This window comes from Leptinotarsa decemlineata, unplaced genomic scaffold, assembly GCF_025532065.1.
Source record: "Leptinotarsa decemlineata unplaced genomic scaffold, Ldec_3_MD MMD2_tig00000882_RagTag_RagTag, whole genome shotgun sequence".
NCBI classification, from domain to species: Eukaryota; Metazoa; Arthropoda; class Insecta; order Coleoptera; family Chrysomelidae; genus Leptinotarsa; species Leptinotarsa decemlineata.
Window position 1 is genome coordinate 4,863,588 of NW_027412556.1, and position 20,099 is coordinate 4,883,686.

Here is a 20,099-nt window from a genome sequence, read left to right on the forward strand (position 1 = left end):
CATTCTATTTGAACCAAGCATATAGTTTTTCACTTCGGTCCTGAACAATTTTGTGCTATTAATTCCGTATTTTATATCAGTTGACAGGTTGATGTGTGTGACATATCACCGAAATTTTTTATTCGTTTCAAAAGCCTATTGACATACACCTACGACTTGAGAAAACTCCACAAGAAAAAGTCTAACGAAATCAAATCGTACGATCTCGGTGTTTAGATCTGCGCAAGATCTGCCGCTGTCTGTGAGAGTGTGCAGCGGAATCCAAGGCAGTCGATTTCGCGTCACACACAAGTACTCGGCCTTTCGCAGACCATAACATGGCGAATTTTGCGTCATGACTTGGGACTCCACCGGTACAATATTCAACTGACCCAGGAACTGAAGGTAAACGACCATATACAATGACGTGTGTTCGCTGAATGGGCTCTGAAGCAGTTGCCAACTGACTCTAATTTTTATAGAAAAATCATATTCAGCGATGAGGCCCATTTCTGGATGAATGGGTCGTCAATAGACAATATTGTGGAATTTGGGATGATACCAATCCACATGAGATCCAAGAGCGTCCGAAAAAGTCACTGATGGAAATTTAGGGCTGGCGGCATCATTGGTCCATATTTCTTTGAGAACGACGTTGGTCAGGCCAACTTATTTTAGCCTGAATTGGATGATCCGGACAAAAACGACATGTGGTTTCAACAGGACGGCGCTACGAGCCACACAGCTCATGCCACATTGGATATTCTGCACGAGCTATTGAGGGCATGGTCATCTCACGTGAAGCGATGTGAACTGGCCAACGATATCGTGCTATTTGACCCCGTCAGACTTTTCATGTTTCATACAGGTCCTTCAATCGAATAAAAAATTCAGATGATATCTTACACACACATTTTGTTTTATTTAAATTTGAAGATAGTGTTGTAAATCATGCCCGATAGAAAATATCGCCGGCCACCACTGGTAACCATAAACCAATCGTGACGTAGCTAAGAGCGAGCGAATGTACGATGTTCGCTGTCGCTCAAGATGGAGCGAGAATAATGCTACCGATTTCGATGAAATTTCAACCGCATTCGATTACGATATATAAACGCTAGCCACGAGCTTATCGACACAGTCAAGTGGAAGTTACAGTGCGGTACGCGAAGCGATCTAGTAAGGCGATAGACATTCGAGTAATAGTTGAAATTTAAGTTGGAGTGTATGTTGTATTTAAAGAGAAATATAAAGTTGAGTTTGATTATTATTCAGTGTAGTCAATTATTGGTCAACCCACGGGGAAAAAAGTAACAATAGGAAGCGCTCTGAAGTTAGTTTTTTGTAATACACTACAGGAGACATCTGATGTCTTCCGGAGACATCTGATGCCTTCCGGAATTTATAGTAATTCCTTGTTATTTTCTTGACTTCATTCCAAAATTAGGCCTCAGTATGAATTGTTCTCATGAAGTACATTTAGTTAATGAATATCTCAAAAAGAATGATTCTAATAACTGTAGCTCAAAGGAGTGTCCTTGTTTTTCATTGAATTGGAGAAAAAATATATTTCTATTTTCACCATATCTTTCTTTGTTTCAGACTATAATTTTTATCAAATCGACACCTTCCGAAAATCGTCGGAAACGCCACCAGTGATAAAATTATTAGACCAGACGATTCACAATCATAAGAAGAGGGATACCAGCAACGTCACAGTCAGTGCGAATGTGACGACATCTTTGTCTGCAACGGAAAAGCCATCAACGCCCATCGCAAACTTCAGCAGTCCGGTGACTCAGAAGGTAGGAAATAGCAAAGAGGTATCAGTGTCTGGGAGGTTATTTATTGCCCGCTGATTAAAGTCAGGCCTATTTATACAGGATGGCTCCAATTTCCAAGTTGGTCCTTTTATGTGTTGTTGTTGTTGTATTTATTCATCTTTCAGATCATTATATTAGACATGCAAATAATAAAAATAACAATAAATAACTATATAAATATAAATAAATGAACATATACCTATCAAATAAAACCGGCACAATACAAAACACTACAAGCGACATACTGATGCAAATTTTAAAATAATAGACAAAACATTATAAAACAACATAATATAATTATATACAATTAAAAGGTTTAACATAAAAATAGAAAGGAAGAGCAGTGATAACAAGTTATATCAAGACATACCTTTGCATCTAAGTCAAGCAACTATTTGAGCTGGCGTATTGCAAATATTGCCTGGTTCAATTTTTAACACACATGATCAATGTAAGGCTCCCAAGACAAGGTTTTATCTAAGTATATACCTAGGAGTTTGGCTGTATCAGATAGTTGGACGTTTTTAGATTCAATGTCTTTCTCAAGGAGAAACCTTGAGAATCATTTTACTTGCATTCAGCTTCAGTTGGTTTCTGTCACACCAAGAAATCATAGCGTCCATGACTGAGTTTATATTGAATTCTAACTCACCTATTGTGTTACCAGACACTGATATGGTAGTGACATCTGCGAACATTACGGTGTAACCATGTTTGATATATTTCGGGAGATCATTTATATAGATTGAAAACAGCAGCGGTCCTAATATTGAACCTTGTGGTACACCAAGCATAATATCTTGAATATGTGATGCAGTGTTATTCAGAGTCACAACCATTTTTCTGTCAGATAAGAATGACTTAATCTATTCAAGTAAGAATCCTGTGATACCAATGTTGTACAATTTACTGATCATAATTTCATTTCTTACTGAATCAAATGCTTTCGCCAGATCAAATAAGATTGAGCCTACATACTTTCCCTTATCAATGTTATTGTAAATGAGCTCAAATTTACTAGCGATAGCTGTTTCAACCGATCTAACTTTTCTAAAGCCATGTTGTTGATTAGATAAGATTTTGTATTCTTCAAGGAATAGAACATTTCTATTTGCAACTATTTTTTCTAGTTGTTTTGATGGCACACTTAATAATGAAATTTGGCGATAGTTGTCAATATCTACTTGGGAACCTTTTTTTTGTATTGGTAAATCCTTTGCAGTTTTCCAGACTTCAGGAAAAACTCCCTCAAATATTGATTTATTTATGAGCTTCACTAGAGTGCCCGATATTGTTGGGATGGCATATTACAGAGCTTTCACTGTTATATCATCAAATCCACTCGATGATTTATTTTTTTAATTATTCATCGTCCTTGGTATTTCAGGTTCCAACACTTCCTCGAAGAAAATAGAATTTTCATTGAAATCAGCGACGGTATGTGGTAGTGACATATTCTGACCTATGTAGCTTGACCGATTTTCAGAGGCTACCTTCGCATAGTTGGTAGCCATGTGTTCATACGTGATAATAATATATCTTCCACGATACACAACAATTATTATACGACTAGAAGTTGCGGTTAATTATAAAATACAGGCAGGCCTGCCAAAAAGAATTCCGGGCTCCAAGGCAAATATCTTGTGACGGTCCCTTTCGGTCTCAACAATACCCCCCCCCCCCATGGTAATCCGAAATATGAGTGTTTGCCTTAACCATATCACCTTCTTTTACTTACTTTAAATATACATATTTCTCAGATTCTTAGGAAGGGTTATATGAATCTAAAATTAGTATACTCGAGTAAAAATCTTTTGAACAAAAAAAAATAAAATTTTACTCTGCAACGCACCGGTACTATCACAAGCCAACTATGCTGATACTATTTATGATCCAGGACTCTTGAAATGTGACAGGTAGAGACTTTAAAAACTGCAGAATTCGTGCATAAGACTCGTCACAGGCGTAAGGAGACGTGGGCATGTGTCTCAATACTTGGAACAACTCGGGTGGCTGAACATAGATGCTAGGCGCACACTACATTCTGCTAGTTTATTCCATAAGGTCATATCCACTGGGAAACCTGCCTACCTATTCATAATAGGGAAGCCCAAGCGGGGATTTGGGGATTTACTAAAGCGCGGCAGATTAATATACAGAGGGATATCTTGTACCCGGTTGAGTACCTCCACCAAATATGAGCCCCATATATAAGGCCGCCCGTGAAGGATAAAGGATCAGATTATAACAAAAAATGATCATCAGAAATTCTCGAGCGCGTCAGATTAAGGTAGGGTGAGTTAACTACACGCTGAAAAGTGTATATTCCAGTAATCTGACAATTTGAGAGTGACGTAAAGAAAGGGGGGGGGCAGCAAAGTTGTGAAAAAATTTCGACATTGTCGAGCGTAGCTAATTTTCTTTATTTTGAAGGAAATAATTCAAGGATAACGAAAAATATATAATTGACGATTTCCGCAAGCCAAAATAACGAAAATCGTCTTTCCTCTATTCCTTTTTCACTTTTTCTCTATCTATTACTCTCTCACTCCGTCACCACTCTGAATTCTGTTGCCATGACGCCATCACAGCTGATCACAGACACTCGTTCGTGATGAAGATGATGATTAATTAATCATTTGATTATAAAAACTAATTTTTTTTAGCATTTTGAAAAAAAAATTTCTTGTGAATACAAGTATTCTACTTAAAAAACATACACTTATTTATTTGCATGCTATTTCCTGAGCTTTTTAATTGTTTAAGTTCAATGATTTAAAAAAAATTAAAAAAAAAATTTTTGTCAGATTAGGCGAATACCTCTAGATAATCGTCAGATTATGAGACAGCACGTCTAGAACATAAAGATGAACCATATATATCTTAATCTGACGCGCTTGAGTATTTCAAAATGGCGATTTTTTTTTTTGCACATTATAATAATGGCCGCGAACATACAAACATTATTAAAAATACGTAGGACATTGATACCATCAATATTTGACGTGCTCCAGTATGTCCATGCAACAGTATTTTTTTTACATATTCAAAAGTCTATAGACCCTTCCCCCACCGATGAAAACTTATATATTATATAACATTTTTTTTTCTTATTATCTAAGCTTTGTAAATCCCCATTTTGCATCGTGGGCTCCCCTGCTATCACAAAACTGTCCTTTAGAACCGATATACATAATCTAAATTTGAGATTTAAACATCTTTTGACTGCACCTAAACATAAAACTTCTCTTTTTCGAGGATCTTTTTATTATAACATTGCTCGCTTATATAATCAGCTACCCATTGAATTGAAATCCCTACCACTACTTAGTTTCAAGAAAAATCTGAAGAGATTTATGCTACAATCCGGTTCTCTTCTTTTATAACATTGATCAGTTGACACATATACATATCATAAATATGTAGAAATCATCAAATTTATCATTATGTTTGTGACATGTTTTCTCACATATAGAACATCAAACTCTCATTTATTCGTTTTTTGCCTCTCTTTTCTGCTTTTCTTACTCTTTCTTCCGCTTCTCTCCCTTCTTTTCTTTTTTTCTTCTATTTTTCATTAAGTTCGATTGCAAATAATGTGTATTAATATAAGTTTCTATTACTGGTTGGATGGAAGAGCAATTTCTGCCTTGATTTATCATGCACAGACGTTGAATTCTGCCATTTGTAAGGTTTGATTAGTATCTCCTGTACTGAGTACCTAAATACAAGTAGACTGCTGCCGTTAAAAGCTATTTATGATATGAGTGTTAATAGTAATGTTTTATTTTGTGAGTGAAAAAGTTTGCGAAACAAGCGAAGTTTTTTGTACAACTGTCCTGTTTCATAATAAAATAGATAAACAAACAGTATTGTTTACAGTTCACGCGTTTTATTTAATGTCACGTTTAGAGTTCTTGCTGGTGTTTAATGTCTTGCATAATGAAGAACAATAGTGAGGAATTGTGTGTTCCTGTCGATATTGAAGAGGCTGCAAAAAGAGCTTCAATTGAATTGTTACAAAAAAAAATTGGCTCAGCAGTACAACATCGCATATTCTAATTTTCTTAGCTGGTGTAGACTTGAAAACACCGAAGGAAATTTCAGCGAAACCGTCTTCTTAGCCAATCTAGACCTCTGCTATCTCTCTCTCTCTCTCTTTGATTCGGCGATCGTCTAGCACCATTTGGTGAATTTTAGCGATGTTATCGTCGATAGTTGCAGTTTTTAGACGTTCCGGGCGCTCATCGTATCCCAAGCTCTTACGGCCACGTTTCAAATCTCCCGGAGAGGATGATATACTTTCAGCTCTTCTTCAAAACGGACTGGAAATAATTTTACCTATTCTCACAAAATTGAAGGAGCTAGTTTGGCGTGGAACTATATACCACCCAGTTGGTTGGCAGCAAGGGTGGCATATATACCTAAAGTGTGTCGGAGGGACCCACATCCTAAATCGGAACGACCAACCAGGCTTACATCCTTCATGTTGAAAGGACTTGAAAAGATACATTGAGATTGCGGTTACTGTATTTCTTGATATTGAAGGAGCATTTGACATTTGCACTACCTAAATCTATAGGATTGGCTCTGGCTAGAAAGGGTATAGAATAGACCATAACTGGCTGGATCTATGCCATGCTAGTAAACAGAACTGCAACTACGACTCTTCAAGGCGAGGACATTGGGCCCACCAGGGGCTGCCCTCAAGATGGGGTACTATCTCCCCTTCTGTGGTCGCTCCTGATGGATAGTCTGCTTGATGCCCTCGACAGAAAAAAAGTTGATCTACAAGCTTATGCAGATGACCTTGTCATCCTAGCAAGGTTCACGTCGGGAAGGGTAGCTGTCTGATCAAATCAACAGCGTATGTCAGAGATTGAAAAAATCGTTTTTTGCCCTATATTCACTGAAATCAACCTTGAACAGGTCATCCCTGCTAAACGTTTATTACGCCTTAGCCTACTCAGCTATTAGCTATAATATCACCACATGGGGACAAGCTACAGAACGGAACCTGGAATACCGTGAATCGTGTAGACCAACTTTTAAATCTCAAAAAATTCTTGCCGTAACAGGTATATATTTATTCACATTATTGATAGACACACATAGGAATATCATCAACCTACAAAAAAATTCAGATCTTCATCAATACTCTACGAGAAAACAGGAGAATATACATCTCAGAAGCTTCATGCACCTCTCGTATAAAAAATCACCAGAGTGGGCAGGGAGTTACTTTTATAACCTGCTGCCGAAGGAAATAAAAAATACCACCGTTAACAGATTCAAGAAGCTTGTAAAAACTCTACTGGCTGACAATCCGAAGAATTCGTAGATTCAAGAATACTTGTTTATTGTACTGTTTCTTTAACATTTTTATATCATTAATTCTACCTTTTTTTTTATATTTTTTTCAATATAATGTTAGATTTTAAAGATTGTATCCGGTTGTATCCGATGATTGTAACTAACGAACCTACACTTATGTGGCTAATGAGGTAATAAAGTTATCTATCTATCTATCTATCTATCTATCATCCAAAGCGCGTTGGACGTTGTTCACAGTTGGTACCTGAGGGAGCAGATGTCTGTCAACCTCAGCAAAACTGTGTTAATCCCCTTCACCAAGAGGAGAAAATTAAATGATCTAACGCCACTTTCCCTTAATGGTGTGGTCATTCCATTTGGAACGGAGGTGAAATATCTTGGCATTGTCCTTGATAAAAGACTCACCTGGAACGCTCACTTGGAAAAAGTTTTACACAAAGCCAGACTGTCTCTATGGACATGTGATAACACTTGGGGTTTAGGTCCCGAACAAATCCACTGGATTTATGTGATGATTATTAGACCAATGATCACTTATGGTGCAATTGCCTGATGGCCGAAGGCTTTACAGAAAACGGCCCAAGCGAAGCTCTCTGGCTTACAGAAACAGGCGTGTCTGGCTATCAGTGATGCCATCAGTACCACACCGTCAGCGGTCATGGAGACCCTTCTAGATCTACTTCCTCTCCACATTTTTCTGGAGAGAGAGGCTAGATGGACTGCATACAGACTTGTGCACATTGCCAATTGCACAAATCAAGTTAATGCAGACTGTTGTTCAACCAACTGCTGCTGTTCAACCAACAGACTGTTGGTTGAACAGCAGAGCATTTACTTTGTGTCTGCCCCGCTGGGGACTGAATCAGGTTCTTTAGAGTTCGGCAGAGCCGTACTCTTACCATCTGACCTGAAAGACCACTCACCATACAAACTAATCGGCTTCGTTAAGAAGCTGGGTTTATTTGACCGAGTGTGAATAGGTGTGAGCCACAATAACCCTTGCGGGTTGCGGTGGAGGGTCGAATAGACCCACTCACCTTAGACCTAACCTATCCTAACCTAGGGCCACGTTTAAATCCATCTGCCCAAAATTTCACTGTGGTAAATTATGGTGCAGAGTCTCCCATACAGAGAATCCAACTCATCTTTGATTTGCGTAGACGTATTGCCTTCATAAAACCACTCACTGAAATGACTGTTACGTAATAACTGCGCGTTCAAAATGGCGGAAACTTTGTTGAGTAACTGTCAACAGATGAACAACGAAAATGACTAGCTTTTATACTATGCTACCCTCTTCGGAAATTTTTCGGACCACCCTCGTAGATTAACTTCGTTAACAGTTTTAAGTTTCTTGAAAAGTTTCACATTTGAACTCACTTTCTGTATTTTATTTTCAGGTAGTGAGTACGCCACCGAAATCCACCGGTTCTGTACTTGCTAGCAGTAATTTCTCGACTGTTCTGAGAAACACCTTCGCGAAAAATCTCGGCGAGAATGGAACCGGCATTCGCAGAAACGTCACTTCAGTTACTACAGTACTGCCTTTACTCCATAACATCAAAAGCACTGATGGTGTTAATGCTACTGACGAAGCCGACGACGACGACGACAAGGATTTCAGTATACCAAAATATCCTAGTGACATTGATACAGAAGAAGGCGGCAGAAAATTCAACCAATCCTTGACAAATCACAACATTACTAATTTGAAAACGGTAAGTATAAATTCAACTGCAGGATAAATATGGGAAAACATTTTTCCGGCTTCTACTTCTCCATCTTTATTAAAAAATTGGGAAACCTCTGAAGGAAGGAAGAATGTATGATGGTTTGCATTAAATTTTTAGGTAACAGGGATGTGCAAATCATGCATAGAAGTTACTTTCAGATACAGACTGGAAGTAAAAGCTCTTTCGAAACAACTGTAGCAGGGGTTACCAACTTGATTAGACATAAGATCTACTGTTTACTAACGAAACCCTGTGCGATCTTCCACTTACATACTTCTTGAAATCTTAAATGAAACAGCATAGTGTTTAGTACACAATCATAAACCATTTTTTATTGAACAGTCTTGGGAGTTCCTTTTCGTCATATAAGATTGTTTCCTTAAATTTACTTAAAACTTTGGAATGGAAGTCTGAGTTGATGTTTGATCAACATTTATAGGTCCTATCTATATATTAGTGTAAGCATTGCGTCGCAGTATCTTCCACTAGTTTAGCAAAATCAGGTTTGTAGTTGGAAATTGCCAACCTTAAAGAATCCAATGTAGGAGCGTCTGTCAAGCGAGAACGGTGTTTATTTTTTGTTTGTTTTAAGTAGAAAAATGCTGACTCACATGAATATGTTGAACCAAAACACGAATGAAGTTGTTCTCAACACATTTCTTCAAATTTGGATATTTTTCGTTGGAAACAATGCCCAGAAATCTTGCTTTTTAGAAATATGTCGCAGCGCAGAGTAATAATTTCGTTTTGTAACATCATGTGCTCCATTTGAATTATATCTGCGAATTTTCTAGTCAATTCATAGATATCACTATGATCAATGGAATCATTAAACGGAAAACTGATGAATTGAACCAATTTCTCAATTTTTTTGAAATCGCTAAAGCGAATTTCGAAGTCTGCTACCACTGCCCTAATTTTTGTCGTGTACTCCTCAGAAATGAAATTGTAGGTACAGATGTTTTTCCATATGATCCTTGATGATGCTGTAGTAGTTGATAATTACGTTGTGCAGTCTGGTCTATTTATTTATATTTTTTCCTTGCCACGACCGACTGGACTAATGGTCGCGATCGACCGGTTGGCCATCCCTGAACTATAGAGTCTTTCTTTGAGCACTTCCTATCTTTAAAGTGTTTGTGTGTGTGTACGCGACTGGCTTGTTTTAACATCCCAGGAGCCATGAGAACAACACCAACCGCGGCAATGGAATTAATTACTGGTCTGACCCCTCTGGACCTGTACGTTAAGGAGGATGTGTTAATAGCCATGTTACGATTGTGCATGGCTGGTGTAAACCTCAAAGTAGGACTGGGTCAATTGAGGCTGAGCCTATGACGCGCTTACTGCGCAACCTCTGCTGCAGGCAGCCAGTGATGCAATTGAACCAAGGTTTGTGTTTAATAAACTCTACAAAATACAAATAAAACAGAACATAGAGTCAGATGCTACAAATTCCATACGCATATATACAGACGGCTCAAAAACCAAAGATGTGGAGTGTACTCCAGATCACTAAGCCTAAGGAACATGTGGGGAATGGGAAAAAATACGAGCGTGGTCCAAACAGAACTGGCTGTTATCTCAATCGCCACAAAAAATAACCAGGAAAGGAATTTCTGGCAAAAACATAATTATCTGCACTGGCAACAGCCAGTGCAGATAGTTATGGGCCTATTAGCCTTGAACAGACAACGTGTTACCTCAGGGCTAGCACTAGAGTGCCACCAAGATTCAGCCAAAGCCTCGGTAGATAATAACATTATCCTGAGGTGGATTAAAGGGCACGACAGGAGTAAAAGTAATCGCATTGACGACTCTTTAGCCAAGGAAGCAGCTGGCCTAAGAACCTAACAACTCCAGACGAGCGTTTCGTTAACCAAGTTAGCATCATCAGGAGATAAATGCATCTCCTGATGATGCTAACTTGGTTAACGAAACGCTTGTCCGGAGTTGTTAGGTTTGTTCTGGTGTCTTACATCAATCTGCAAAATGTGTAAATTTTTTTTTACTGAAACAGGTGCTGCTGTTTCCTTCACTACCAAAAATTTGCTGACTTCACTGTGAGTGAAGACCAAATACCGGTTATTTAAAATATTGAATACTATATGAAACAGAAGAATAGTTGAATAGCAATAAGTAATATCGTATTACTGGTAGAGATTATCAATCTTCACTCATTTCATTGCCACATTCACAAGTTCATGGAGTAGTTTTTCGAAAATTTCTTCTGGAAAATACAAGAATAAAGTCTTGAAATGTAATAGCAAAAAACTGAAAAACCATCATGTATCTTAGTCGTACGGAACTATTACTTTTTGAACTGAAAAATACACCAGAAAATTAGCTTCACAATGAGCATTAATAATAAATGATAGTGTTCCTTGAAGAGATATAGGTACGGAAAACCTTTGATAATTTTCTCTCTTCATGGAAGTAGGCTATTAATACTTTTGTAATCTAAATTGGGATTTTCCCAATTATAAGTTAATAAATATTTACTGATAAGAATTCAATAAGAAAAAAGTAGGGCAAAATCAGTAATTCAAACTTGCCGTCATGATTAGCCTTTCTATCTTCTACAATAATATCAGCATTGCAAATCGTGTAGTAAACATTTTGTTCGAAACACATTGGAAAATATTAATTGCCCCAATCAATGTCAACCAGTTTTAAAGAATTCATTATATTATATTATCTGAATCATGTTTTCAAAACAAGTTGTGAGTCTGTTTATCCTCCAACCAGGACAAGTTCACACACCAGGTCGTCGCCACAGAAATTTTTCAAATACTTCGAAAATTTTTCAGTCTCGTTCGAAATATCTACTTTATTAGTTTAGAAAATGAATGTATTTACTATTTTTTTATGTTTTTAAAAAGATTATTTTTTTTTCCCCCATAAAGTATGCATTGACATTCAACCTTTTCATCATCTCTTTCCTGAATATCTCTGATTGTATGCCTTTATGTACTTTTAATCATCAAAATAATATGGATCATTTCCCTCGGTACGAAAAACGATGAACAAGTTGAATGCTAGGCAGTCTTCAGTCTTACAGTCATTATTCCTCTCGAGGCATAAAAACTGAGAAACAGTTGAATTAAAACGAATATAAATCGTTGCTCCTGTTTCATACGAATACTAAAATTCGTATTTTGAAAGTAATTTTTCATATATGCAGTCGAGCCGTGTTGAAGTCAGTCAGTCAGTCCTCTAAGGACAGTTGAGTCCAGCAATGCATTCGTGGTTCGGTCTAATACCACTGATGAGACCTATGGCGGGTCGAAACACCGCAATGCATTCGTGGTTGAGTCTAACATCACTGATGACACCTACGGCGAGTCGAAACACCGCAATGCATCCGTGGTTCAGTCTAACACCACTGCTGAGACCTATGGCTCTACTTTACAACTAGTTGCCTGGCTGTGAAAGCTGCAGTGAGAGACAGGATGAATTTCGCCGACGGTTGATGTCGAGAATTGAGGTCTCTGTCGATTCCATTGATTGTGAACCGTCGAAAAATCGCACGAAAGAGAAGTTTCAATGATGGAAACTTGTTAATAAGATGTCAGGTATTTGTTAGTAACTTACAGCAACTTTGTTGTCTGAACTGCAAAACACTTGCCTTAATTCTGATTTCAAAAAGTCCCAAGTTCATTGAACAGGTAATCTGACATTAGCAAATTAAGAGGTTTAGAACCTTTAGTATACTGTTACGTTTTCCCTGTGGGTTTGATTATAATTGACTCCACTGTAACTTCACTTTATTTCACAACTACACTGCTAATAAAACACAAAAACTTCAATTGAACTTCAGACTGTTACTCGAATGCCTATTGCTTTATTAGCTCACTTTGTACCGCACGATCAACTAGACTTGCTCTTCATCTGCCTGTTGGTAGTGTTTATATATCGCAATGGAAGTCGCTGGAAGCTGATAGAGAAGTTTATGGAATCCTCCCGAAGCGACGCGACATCTAGAACTATAGAGAACCGCAAGTGGGGTTGAGCGTGACCTTTGCCAAGTCACAATTGATTGACGAAAACCAGCGGCGGCGTTATTTTCTTTCAGTGGAGAATTTACAACAGTACATTACGTTCTACAATAAAAAAATGCCTTTGTCATCAAGATAAATGAATAAAATTAATCATTTCCAGGACTCCAATCATTTTTACAATAGTTCAGTTGTGGATGATGCTAGCGTAGGACACATCTACTGGGTTGACATGACCAATCGACCAGACGTTAAAGTAAATGAACTTTTGTCTCAGTCACACAGAAGGGCAGCGGTAAGTGTATAATGTGCAACGGCACTGCACAAAATTTTGTATATTATAACCTCATAATTGAACATTCATGGTCTTTTTAAGACCTATGATCAGTTTCAGTTGTTTTTCAATATATTGATAGTGTCTTTCAATTTTTGTAGCTGCACAACATGAGGTGACTTTTCAAACAAATCATTTTTTCAGACTGTCAAGTTATCATTCGAGTTTCCATTCTATGGCCATCTCATCGAGAATGTAACCATAGCAACCGGTGGGTTCTTATATACAGGAGATTACGTACACTCTTGGCTGGCAGCAACCCAATACATAGCTCCTCTGATGGCAAATTTTGACACCAGCTTATCTAATGACAGTTTCATCAAATATGTTGACAATGGAACCGCATTCACTGTAGAATGGGAAAAAGTCACCCTTCAGGACAAACCTGAAGACGGCTCTTTCACTTTCCAAGTAACTCTGTTCAAAAACGGTGATATCGTTTTTGTGTACAAGCATGTGCCTTTACTCGTAAATGAAATCCAAGAACTCCATCATCCTGTGAAAGTTGGATTATCAGATGCGTATATAATGGATCAAACTGTATTCTGTAAGTATTGAATTTATAAGTTTCATGTGTATTATAGAAAAGAGGTTAAGTTATTGAACAAATGTGCATGATCGTTCTTTTACTGCATGCGTAAATATTACATGATGATAATTCTACAGTTTCAAACAGAAGTTAATACGAAAACACATTGAAAAAAAGAATACTATATACTGCCTCACTGTGAAATATAAGTAAACATAATGATTTGGAAAAACAGTTCAGTTATTTCACTTTTTATAATCAAAGATTGATTCCCATTCAGTTCTGATCAAATCAGAAAACCTTTAGATATATTGACAGTGGCATACATATGGTGATTGAACTCTGAGTCAGAAGAATGTTTACAAGCGGTACATGCTTTTCACAGAAGTTCACAGTTTAAACTCACTTGAATTGGATGAGCAGAAATATTTAAATCGCATTTTTCAAAATATAAAACCAATTTACTGATATTTTCAAATTATTGAAATCAATTTATACTTAATACCAAAGTAATAAGTGAAAATGTTGAAATGTAAAATACCAAGACAATCATCACTTTTTTCAGACAAACTTTTTGAAAAAGTTTCTGTTGGTAGCATTTGAAACATGTTGTCAAGTATAATTGCTGTTGGTATATATTATAATTCATTTAATTTCAGTGGTACGCAGAAAAACAATATACGAATACGACAGGGTCCACTTCAACAAAACATATATCAAAAACTGGACCACTATCATTTTGAAAGCCTTACCCACTTGCCAGGACGCCCGCGACTGTAAAACATGCCTTACTAGAGAACTGACCGTTACTGTAAGTAGACTTCGATAATTTACAGCTATAATAAAAAATATGAAAACAATAATGGCAGCCTAAGAACTTCAAAAATTTTATCTAACCCTTATCTCTTAATTTCAACTCCTTATAAAATACTTTTTTCATAAACTCAAAATAAGAAATGGTAATGTACGTTACGAGCCCGGAAAGTACTGTTTTTTTGGACGAGTTAACAAAAATCCCTAGTCCAAAAAAACTGTTTTCAAATGTATTGCCGACACAATTAATTCTCATTTGTATTGAATGTTGAAATTCGATCAGAAGATGGGTATCAGTAGAAACTAACAGAAATATTTGAGAAATTGCTAATATTGAAGAGATTCAAGTTGTTTGAAACGCTTGGTATATTTTATTGCCTTTAGCTGAAGTCAAAACAAGAAGGTAAACTTTCTGTTTCACATTGATTGCTTTCATTTGATAATTTTTGAATGGTCTTGCCAATTTACATTGTGCCTGTGAGTGAATTGTCTATATAACCTTCAGCAACATTGGTAGACGTCCAGACTCCGTGTCTCTTTGAATTTGTGATGTTTCCATCATTATCAGCAAATAATGTCCCTCAAGTTCGACGAATGATGTGACCTGTGTAATTTTTATAGTTGGGTTCTTGGTAACCTTTGAGAGTGTGGCTGTGTTTACATTTTTCTTCACTGAAATGGAACTTTTCAACAAAGAGTACATGCTCCAATAGGTAGAGGATTTGACGGTTTGAGATTTTTGCGTCAAATAGACCAAAATCACATCCTCTGTAATAGATTTGCAGTTCTTCGTATCCATCTATTTAGAGAACAAATCATAAAGGTTTTAGTACCTAGACTTTGGTTTTTCAGGCAACAATTGTCCTGTAGCAGCAGCTGCTTTTAATAGTTCAAGGTTTTAAACCTTCAAAAATCAAAATTTCAACTCACGCCAAATAGCTGTCAGTCGTTATTTCGCCGCTATGGTAATGTTTAACTGCAACCATACCTACTAAGATTTTCATATTCACAACTGCAATAATGTGATTTTTACTTCCCGGACTAGGCTGGGAAAATGCTATTTTCTCAAATGGTCCGGGAAATATAGTATATATGAAGTCAATTCGAACGGCATAAAAACTATACAGTTACCGAACGTCTGCAGTTTCTTTGTATGCCATGGGCGGCGTGGTTTTTTTTATTCATACGAGGTCCGATCATTTATTTTTTTTGTGGGAGGTTTTATATGGTACTAACTAGTAAATTTAGCAGACCCAGTACATTAGTCCTTAATTTAGCTGTTCAGATTGACTTTGTGTAGGCTATACCCACTTCCCAGACGGTTCATTACTGTCAGGCACTTGTTGGTCAACTTTTTCTTAGTCTTCATTTATATTGGATGCTCATTATGATATTCTCAATATTTTAAACAAACCGTTTTTTAGTGTCGCTGGTGTCCATTGATGAATAAATGTTCAGAAGGATATGATAGACATCGTCAAAATTGGGTGGCGTTAGGCTGCGATAAAAGCAGTTTCATCAACGAATCTCTGTGTTCGGTCCATTCCGAACCTCATGTGTATCAACAAGATGAGCCAAATTTGTTGAATCACGATGTCAACGATGGACCTAAGGCTTTGGCTGGAAATTCTGCCAAGCAGAAAGTTGGCGTATCTGGAGTACTAGCCATACTTTTTCTGGTAGCCATGGTATCTGGACTTGCGTTTTGGGTCATTTACGCTTACAGGAATCCTCACACCACCAGTGGGCAAATTTTGATAAGGGTAAGTCAATAGATATTTGTTTATAAGATACCAAGTGAACCGCTCGAATTTGAAAGACTGGTTTGTTTAACCCGTGTGATGTGTTTTCAGTGAACTTCAAAAAGCACAAAAAATTGAGGTTAGGATAACTTTTTATGACAAGAACATTGATATATGGGATATAAATGGGTTGCCAGAAAAATTATGAAGTTGATAATAAAAAAAAGAATTGTTTACTGTCTAAACAGGAATAAATCCCAATAACAAGACATATTCATATCATTAGCAAGCATGTTACAGTTTTATATCTGCCTATATATATACACATATACATATACATTTAGGAGAGTTAAGCAAAAAATTAGTTGAAAAACTTGTGTGCAGTAAGCTAGGAGAGTAATTGAAAAAACCATAAGTCAGATGTAGAGCTAACAAGTAAAAATATAGTTCAGGTGTATTACAAAAAAATATAATTCAGCAGTAATACAGTAGTAGTAATAAGCTCACATGGTAGAGTAACTTTCAATTTGGGCTCATGTATTTTGACAAGAGTGTAAAAGTTTCTTAACATGGTTCTTAACTTGACCAATAGGTTCATAATAAATGTCGAGATTTTCACAGAGTTGATTGTAAAGTTTGCTCATTGCAACAACTGGTGACTTGAGTAATATGTTTGTTCTAGAATTTGGTAGATGAAAAGTCAGTACATTTCTAGAATTAATTCGTGGAACATGAAAGTTGAAGTGAGAGAGTAGTTCGGGACAGTCAATCAGATTATTCATTAGTTTATAAATGAAAATTATAGATAATGGTATCATGATAAGAAATATGGTATACATGTCAAAATTATTCTGAATTTCACTGCTTTATAATATTGAAATAATGATGAGTGCATTTGAATTCAAAATGTACCTAAATTCTTAAACTGGGATTAACAACTCAAATGGATCTGTTTGAATTTTGATCACAATATTTCTTGTTGAATATTAGAGTTTTGGGCTTCGTCTTTCATTACCTGGAACTTTTGACAGTACCACCGATGCATATTCAGGATGGTATTCAATTTATTTATAAAAATTGTAACTACTTTGAGCCATTCTACATAGGTACTTCACTCATCTGGTACATGTTTCAGATTACAACATTTCATGTAACCATCAGTTGTGTACCTACATAAATAGCTTTTTAAAAATTTCTCCTGTTATTTTATAGTTTTGATTCATATAAGTCAAGAACGTTTTTATTTGATAGCCCTTTATTAAAACATTTTTCGATTAAAGATACACTATAATCTGTTAACCATATCAACAGAATTGGGTAGCTAACAGTCGCTGACAACCAGTCGGCCGGATCATATAGAAGTCAGGATGTACGCCAAAATTAAACTAAAAAGAGTCAACTGGTTTGTCAGCAACTGCTTTCCAGTTCTGTTGGTAATCACATTTAATACTGACATCCTACTACCATCGCCCTCTGGTGGTCAGAGTGAGCACTAAAATTTTTGGGTGACACTCCTGAGCTTCTATGGGCTTTGTATTCTTTGATCAAGGTTACTGATGGCGCCATCTCTTGCCTAGCATAGCAACTCATATTTCTAACATATATTTGGAATTCAATGAGAGAATAATAATATAATAATCGGCTTTATTCAGCGAATAATTACAAATTTAAAACAGTGTAACAATCGATGAAAGGCGAAGTTCAGCTTGTGCTGTTTTTCAACTTAACCTATGCTGTTTTTCAACTTAACCTAAATGGTTTATTAACACCAAGTTTTTGTTTCAGTACCGACCAAGCCAATGGAGTTGGAGAAGAGGAGAAGCTAGATATACTGCTGCCACCATTCATATGTGATGTCATTGAAAAAATTGTTCTTTTGAAATGAAAACTTCAGCTAAAATGAAAATCAAGTTGTTGCCTTGATAGTTATATTGGATTTCTGTGAAAATTCCTTTCAGAACAAACAGAGGTCCTCAACAAGAGTTGTTTGTATTAGTGATGAATTGAATAATTATTTTTGATACATTTTGTAGGTATTTTCTCATTTTGAAGGTCATTGAATGAACTTTTCGTTAAACGACTGAAGGGGACAAGTTTTAAACATCGAATCACACTATAAAATCATTTCATTTAATTTGTTGTCAGTCACATCTGAAGTGCATTTCAGCATGAGTCATAACATTCACATGTGCAGTGACGGGCTATAATAATAGTTTTATACCATCAGAGTATGGGTCTTCTGTGATAGAAAAAAAAATTGATACTTTAACGTCCAAATTGTGGTTCAATCAAACTGCTTTTCAGGTGCCTTTACTCATAATATTTATTGTACATATCTAGATTTTGATAGTGTTATTGATGTATATAGGAAATGTAAGTGAATTCAACTATTCTTATTTTTGTAACCATTCCGTTAACCATATTAGAGTAAACTGGAGAAATGTTCGAGCATTCCGAATAGCTGAACATCGGAACTGCAGAACTGATTTTGAGTAATTTGAAAATCCAGTGGTATGTCTTATTCTTATTATTATTTGATAGTTGATGCATTTTACAACCATGTTTAGAATAGCATTGAAAATTTTATTAGTATCTACTTGGAAATCACTTTTCCTGATTTCCTTCAAATTGTTTTATGTAGACTTTAAGTTGTGTAGTGTTTTATATATTGGCTCTATCTTCCTTGATTCTAACTGAAAAGTGTGTATGTTTATTGAGCTTACAATTGTTTATATGTACGTTTATTGAATTTTAAATATATTTGAATTTAAATCGATTTATATTTTATGTCCATCTATTTCTGGTTATGATCATCATCACTTCAGTCTCAATTGAATTTTGATCACTTGGCAAATCAAGCAGAAAACTGTGGCCGAGTTTGATAATAATATACTGAAAGAAAAACACTGCGAAATAATTCCACATATCAATAGATTTAGATGAACTATATAATGAAATACAAAAAAAATTAAAGAACCTATTACATTACAAACAAAGAGAATTGAAAACCATAAACAAAATTGTTGACAGATAAATACTTTATTAAAAGGAGAAAAAATCAAATTGAAGAGGGGATTTTTCTCTCCCTATAGCACAAAGAACTGGCCAATTGAGTTTGTCACAATGCTTGGATTTCTTCACAAAAGAGAAAACCCTGGATGGAGATGAAAAACCAGCCTGTTTGAGGTGCAAGGAAAGAAGAAAATGCACAAAGTCCCTATCAATCCATAAGTTTCACCATATTTTAGTAATTCATTTAAAAAGATTCCAACGGAAAGGTTCAGAGGCAAATTGAATGTTGTCATTACGTTTTCAATAAATTGATGGATGTAGCCGTTACTACGTGGTAGGAAATCATAATGAAAAGAGAAATGAAAATTTCTGTTTTTTACCACTCTTATTTGTAACTAACGTTACCGCAGTTTCGTCCTATATAGGACGAAACTGCAGTAACGTTAGTTACAAATAAAATGGTAAAAACATAGAAATTTCCATTTCTCTTTTCATTATGTTTTCTTAAAACAACGATGAAAATAAAATAAAAACAACAATAAAAATTAATTGGCACTCCGGGGCGACTTCATTGATTCCAGTGGCGCATTTGCTTTTTCAGCTGCAGGAAAACCCGGAATAACCTGTAGCACCACATCATCTGAAGATCTTGATCTAACAATGTCCTCTCTCTTATAAAACAAAATGTAGGGTGTCTCCAGAGGCTCCAGTAAATTCAATGCATCATTCTTTAGAATGATTAGATATGAGCAATTATGCAGCAGACAATGTGGCTCCTTGTTACAATCTATATGCACTTTCG

General features: G+C 36.2%; 1 protein-coding gene across 1 annotated transcript in view; it reads left to right on the forward strand.

Annotated features, from left to right (window-relative positions):
- Positions 1 to 19,061, forward strand: part of l(1)G0289 (plexin domain containing lethal (1) G0289) — a 49,446-nt gene extending 30,385 nt beyond the window's left edge. The window contains exons 2-8 of the mRNA XM_074174864.1: positions 1,582 to 1,784; positions 8,537 to 8,854; positions 13,031 to 13,162; positions 13,346 to 13,748; positions 14,390 to 14,541; positions 15,968 to 16,306; positions 18,071 to 19,061. Of these exons, the coding sequence (XP_074030965.1) occupies positions 1,582 to 1,784; positions 8,537 to 8,854; positions 13,031 to 13,162; positions 13,346 to 13,748; positions 14,390 to 14,541; positions 15,968 to 16,306; positions 18,071 to 18,139 (1,616 nt within the window). The 3' untranslated portion in view covers positions 18,140 to 19,061. The remainder of the gene's footprint in view (positions 1 to 1,581; positions 1,785 to 8,536; positions 8,855 to 13,030; positions 13,163 to 13,345; positions 13,749 to 14,389; positions 14,542 to 15,967; positions 16,307 to 18,070) is intronic.
- Positions 19,062 to 20,099: the final 1,038 nt, after the last annotated feature.